General features: G+C 37.8%; 1 protein-coding gene across 2 annotated transcripts in view; it reads right to left on the minus strand.

Moving 5' to 3' along the window:
- Window positions 1-889: 889 nt before the first annotated feature.
- Window positions 890-6,038, minus strand: part of LOC114460925 (coiled-coil domain-containing protein 106-like) — a 6,217-nt gene continuing 1,068 nt past the window's right edge. Inside the window, exons 2-7 of one of the 2 annotated variants that reach the window (XM_028442806.1) lie at window positions 5,023-5,148; window positions 4,717-4,902; window positions 3,072-3,209; window positions 1,878-2,087; window positions 1,653-1,813; window positions 890-1,045 (exon numbers count right to left, since the gene is read on the minus strand). In XM_028442806.1, the coding sequence (XP_028298607.1) occupies window positions 890-1,045; window positions 1,653-1,813; window positions 1,878-2,087; window positions 3,072-3,209; window positions 4,717-4,902; window positions 5,023-5,148 (977 nt within the window). Of the gene's footprint in view, window positions 1,046-1,652; window positions 1,814-1,877; window positions 2,088-3,071; window positions 3,210-4,716; window positions 4,903-4,968; window positions 5,149-6,038 lie in introns of both variants that reach the window. The other variant, XM_028442804.1, reaches the window with a different exon arrangement.

Genomic DNA, 6,038 nt, shown 5'->3' on the forward strand with positions numbered 1-6,038 from the left:
GTCAGTAATAAGAAAACTCATTTTACTCATTAGTATTTTATCCTATAATTGAAACGAACTATTATAACACCATAAGTTCTACTACACCGGGCAGTGGTTATAATGTTATGGCTCATCATTATGAAAAATAAGGTAAAAACCAACTAAAGTATTGCAAATTTTAAGTTTTATTAAAAAACAGAAAATAAACAATGTTTGCATTGTTTTAAATAATATGTAAACAAATACAATCCCTCTGATAATAAAAAAAACATAAATTATAAGGACAAAATTATTGTCAATGTGCAAAAACACAGGAAAAAACTTTTTAAATAAAGCAAAAAAATAAATAAATACACAAACTGTAACAGAGTAGATGTAGAAAGCAGCCGTTTATCTTTCACTTATTTACAAAATAAAGCAAAAAATATATAAATAAATACAAGTAATAATACTTTCACTTTCACTGTTTCTAAATAAAGATTCTGACTTTCAGCAAACATCACTTCTCAAACTAAAGCATAGAATAAAACAAACAAACTGTTTAATTCACATCATGTAAATATAGTGTAAATATTTCTCCAACTCAGTTTCTAAAGTAAGATTTTGACTCGATTTTCTAACTCAAAGTTTCTCAGTTTTTAAATCACGTTTTAGACCTGGTTTTAAATCCTGTTTCTGACTTGGTTTGAAAATTGGTTTCAAAAATGGAGTTTTTGATGCAGTTTCCAACTGAAGTCTTAAATAAATCTGTGACTCAGTTCCTACATTTTTTATCTGGACTTGGTTTTTTAAATCAAGTCTGACTCAGTTCAGTTTTTAACTCTGAGGTCGTTTTTTAATTTTTATTGCATTTCTGACTCAGTTTTCTGCCAAGTCACTGACTCCACCTCTAAATGAAGTTTGTGAGTCAGTTCCTGAATCGGTATGAGATGGGCAGCAGTTTGTGGGTCTTCTTCATGCTCTGAACCTTAGCGTGAGTCGACTCGTCCATGGTTTTATAGCAGCGACGAGCGTAATCCAGGAGTTTCTCTTTGGGAGCCTCGAACTCCCCGACCTCAGCCAGCTGGAAACAGGAAGAGTGGTGACTCAGCAGAAACACAGCAAGCCAATGGTTCTCAACCTTGGAGTCAGGAGACACTGGGAGAGGGTCCCCAGATGCCTTCAAGAAACTAAGAATATTATTTGAACATTTTGAGCCCATTTTTATGTATTTTTATCCTTTTTCTACAACTACACCAAATTCACCATATTTTAAACTATTTTCATCACTTTTTCTGCCATATTTTTGCTCCTTTTATTGTATTTTTGCTACATTTCTCCCATTTCTGACACTTTTACATCACATTTTAATGACTTTTCTGCACATTTTCTAATGTGCATGACTAGGATTCAGAAATAAGAGAAAAGAGGAACAAGAACCAAAGTTTGAGAACCACTGGTTTAAAGTAATTTTCCTACATTTTTAAATTCCATTATCCACTCTAATGTGGTTTTTAAAATCCCATTTCACCACCTTTTCCACCATTTTTGTGACTTCATGGATCTGGAGCTGTGATGATGTTCTGTTTCTCTCTAATGTTTTTAATGTTTTTAACTCTTCACATATCGCTGTGCTCCAGGACTAAGTCGTAGCCGTACTGGTTTTTGGGGCGTGTTATGTGTGGTCGTACCTTTTCGGGGGCGACCAGCAGCATCTCAGCGATGGGGGAGGTGGAGGCCATGGTGTTACGGTCCACCCCGTGGATCTGGAACGCTCTAGACATGCTCCTCACCTTCTGGTACGTGGTCAGGATCTTCTTATAGCGGATCAACACGCCTTCAGGGTCCTTCACTGTACACGTCACACACCGTCAATTTATCATCCAACCATCATCCATCCTTCATCCATCCTTTACCTCTCTGTCGTTCTCTTCCGTGAGTGATCCTAAAGATCCTCCTCATCTTCATCCGGGGTTCTCTGTCGTTCCGACCTTTGACCTTCCTCTTGGAGCCTTTCTCCATGGTCGACTCCGCCCCACCCTCCTCCTCTTCCTCTTCCTCCTCCTCCTCCATGTACTCTTCATCAGTGAAGAACTTCTCCTCCTCCAGATGGAACTCCTGCTTCACTGCAGCCGCACACACACGCACACACAAAAAGAATAGAAACTACTTTCAGTGTGTGTGTAATTACAATTTTGGCGTAATTATAATTGTAAATATAATTGCAATTGAAAAAAACTGCTGCTGCTTTATTCATGAATTAATTATAATTGACATCAGAAACTAATTGTAGGTGGAGTAAAAATCCTCTAAAAGTTGTGAATTATGATTTGAAAACAATGTTCTATTTGTATGGGTCAGATCACTAAAGGTTTATGGGTAATTAAAACGTCACTCCTCCACGCACTAACACAAAGCTCAGAGAATCAGGAGTGTGTGGGAGGAGGTCATGCAAATAAATGAATGCAGGGAAACAATGCAATTCATCAAATCTGGACATCATTATAAATGTAGCACTGCCCACAACCAGGTGGGATGGCATTTTCAGACCTCCAGTTAGGAAAGCAACAGGTTTATCATCCTTTAGTGAATCCATGTCTCACACATACGTAGTTAATAATACTTAAAATATGTTTCAGATTAAGTTTACCTGTCACTTCTCTTCAGGATCATTTTACCATTTAAAAATATATAAATCTGAGAAAAAAGCCTCAGACGTCCACACTATAAATATTAATATCAATATAATCATGGATTAGGAAGTCTAACAAGGTAATCAATAGATGATAAACTAATGAGATGATAGATAATATTTATTAGTGTATTTTACAGATGATTATAGACATGGGTCAAACTAACCCGTTAGCATTAGAGATGCTAACAGAAAGCTAACACAAGAGGAATTTATTAAAGGACCAGTAATTAATTGAAATTTCATCATTGAGAACGTAATTGTAATTGACTTTCAGGGCAAAAATAATAATTGCAATTTGAATTGTAATTGGAAAAAATGTCAGTCAACGTAATCATGAATGAGTTGTAATTAAACATGGAAAATTGAAGACGTATTTGTAGTGTGTGTGTGTGTGTGTGTGTGCGTGCGTGCGTACGGGGGATGGCGCTGCTGCAGCGAGCTCGTGGTTTGTGCAGACGTTTGAGGGTCATTCCTGAGCGTGTGGTCATCGGTGAAGGAGGAGGAGACGAGACGGGCTGAACCTTCACCACCCGCTGAGCCTCAGAGAAACAATCTACACACACACGCACACACACAAACGCGCACACGTGCACACACGCACACACACACACACACACACACACACACACACACACACACACAGGAATGGGAATCAAAAGCCTGTTTGAAGCAGCCAGGCTGGGGGGGGGGGGGGAGGGGCACCTGATGAGCAGTCCCCCCTGGAAATTATTTTCCATAAAAAAACGTTTCATGCTGATTCTGTCCATTTCCACGTTCAACAGTGAATTCCGTTTTGATTGGTGGATTCCGTTAACGTGTGTTTTATACGCCCTACATGGTCTAAAGAAGTCCAACTATAAGGAAACCTTCCTCCCATCACAACTAAAGACAGCGCCACCCTGTGGTGGTGGGTGAAGAACATTACCAATGGTGTCAGCTTTAGCTGAGGAACATCTGTAAACACAGTGTGTTCTCCACAGCTGGAGACCAGAACCATCTCCTATCCTTCCTGACAATTAAACAATATTAATATGTTCTTTTTTACAGAATAATTATTTGTTTTATGTCTGAATTACTTTTGGATCAAGTTCAAAATGAGAACTGTAAATATTCTCAAATGTTTGTCGTATATTGTATTTATTATTATCCAGTGAAAACAATCTATATCTGGTGGATTAAAATAAAGATGATATTCTTACAGGAAATTAAAGAAACAAAGATAATATAATAAAGACTTAAAGTAAACAAATCCATTTGAATTATTTCATCCCATCACCCAATGACAATCAATAATGGAATCAGAATCAATACATTCTTATAATTCCAGGACTGGACTGGGACCACACTCCAGACCCTCCATTATATTATCATTAGATTATCATTAGATTATCATTAGATTATCATTAGATTATCATTAGATTATCACTAGATTATCATTAGATTATCATTATATTATCATTAGATTATCATTAGATTATCACTAGATTATCATTAGAATATCATTATATTATCATTAGATTATCATTAGATTATCACTAGATTATCATTAGAATATCATTAGATTATCATTACATTATCATTAGATTATCATTAGATTATCACTAGATTATCACTAGATTATCATTAGATTATCATTAGATTATCACTAGATTATCATTAGATTATCACTAGATTATCATTAGATTATCATTAGATTATCACTAGATTATCATTAGATTATCATTAGATTATCACTAGATTATCACTAGATTATTAGACAACACATAGATGTACACTAATCTGACTGTGTCTTCTCTCATGTAAACTATAAATCAGAATCATATTGCTATGATAGCAGTGAACAAATAAAGTGACTAAATTTTTCCATTACATACCACCTTTTTTTTGCCCATTTCTACTGCTTTAGGCCTGTTTTAGTCACTTTTCACTATTTTTTCTTCACCTGTTACTCATTTTTGGTCACTTTTCTCATCACTGCTCACAAACTTTATCACTATTGGTTTCCAATACTTGCACCGCCCCACGAACAAACGTACTCAACACACACTGAGCTCGCTCACCCTCCGTTGTGCGCATGCTAACGATGAATCGGTCCAGCTGACAGCGCAGGAAGTTGCGTTCCTCCTCCAGCTCCTCGATGCGTTTCTGCATCCATCCGTTCTTCTCCAGAGAAACGTAGAGGTGAGCGCGCAGGTTGGAGAGAAGGATGAACGGGCTGTACGGAGAGGGAGGTTCCTGCGCCGCCTCTGCACACACACACACACAGTTTGTTCACTGCCTCTGCGCTGGGTCACTTTCTGACTAATGCTCACCATCAGGAGGAGGAATGTTCCCCTCGGAGTCACAATAAGAGCGTGCTGCTGTACCTGGGTGGAGGTGGTAGGGCGTGGGTCGCTCCACGTTCACACCCAGAGGGAAGCCCACCTCATAGGCGTCTAAATACAGACTCCCAGCAGAGGGAGGGGGGGCTGCAGACTGAGGGAGGTAGTGCTCTGAAACACAACACACATACACACAAACACACACAAACACACAACAACCTGTTTACATGAAAACATCTCAATGTGTTCAAACTGCAAACATTCAAAAAGTAAATATATTAAATGCAATCCTTTCATTATTAAACAAACAAATCTTTTTTTTCTGTAAAACTGTAAAATATAAAAACTTTTTTGGATAATAGATAAAAATAGAAATAAATTAAAATGGGACATTTTAGTTTAGCTGATTTTGTTTTTGTCCAGACGGAACGTTTACGGCTGGATACGAGCTTGACTCCTGGGATCAGTGGAGGGTCGTGTATCTGTCCATACTTTACGTTGAGGACGTGGAACACGTCTACATGATTGAAATGATGGTAGCAGACACACTGCTGATTGGAGCGGGCAGCTTTCTGACCTATCGTAACGTCTGTATTACATTGGCAGCTGTTTTAGGAAGACTGCCAGTCATCTGTGACGTAGGCAGCAGACAACACTCAGTCATGTGATGAACAAACTCAAAGTAAACAGGAAGGTCCTTTGGAACGTTTACGGAACTGAATCCAACTTTAAAAAAATGAAATGCTCAGCTTGTAATTTAAAGCCTCCTTATTGGATCAATGCTGGAGACCAGGAAACACACACTAAAAACAAATCATTCATCATCAATGACCCCCACCATGTTGATTTTAAACTGTTTCTATTGGGTATTCAGTAAACCTCTAGGGTAATACATCTGATTTAGTCTGAACTGTGAGTTATTAACTCATAGCTGCATATTTAAAGTGACTTAATAAGTCTTACGTGTACGGAGTCCAGTAAGGGAATAATTGTGATAAAAAAGGGATCCTGACTTATTAAGTCAGAGGCCTGAGATAATCAGCAGTTTAAAGTAGAATGTC

The sequence above is a fragment of the Gouania willdenowi genome, unplaced genomic scaffold (assembly GCF_900634775.1).
Source record: "Gouania willdenowi unplaced genomic scaffold, fGouWil2.1 scaffold_85_arrow_ctg1, whole genome shotgun sequence".
Lineage (NCBI taxonomy): Eukaryota > Metazoa > Chordata > Actinopteri > Blenniiformes > Gobiesocidae > Gouania > Gouania willdenowi.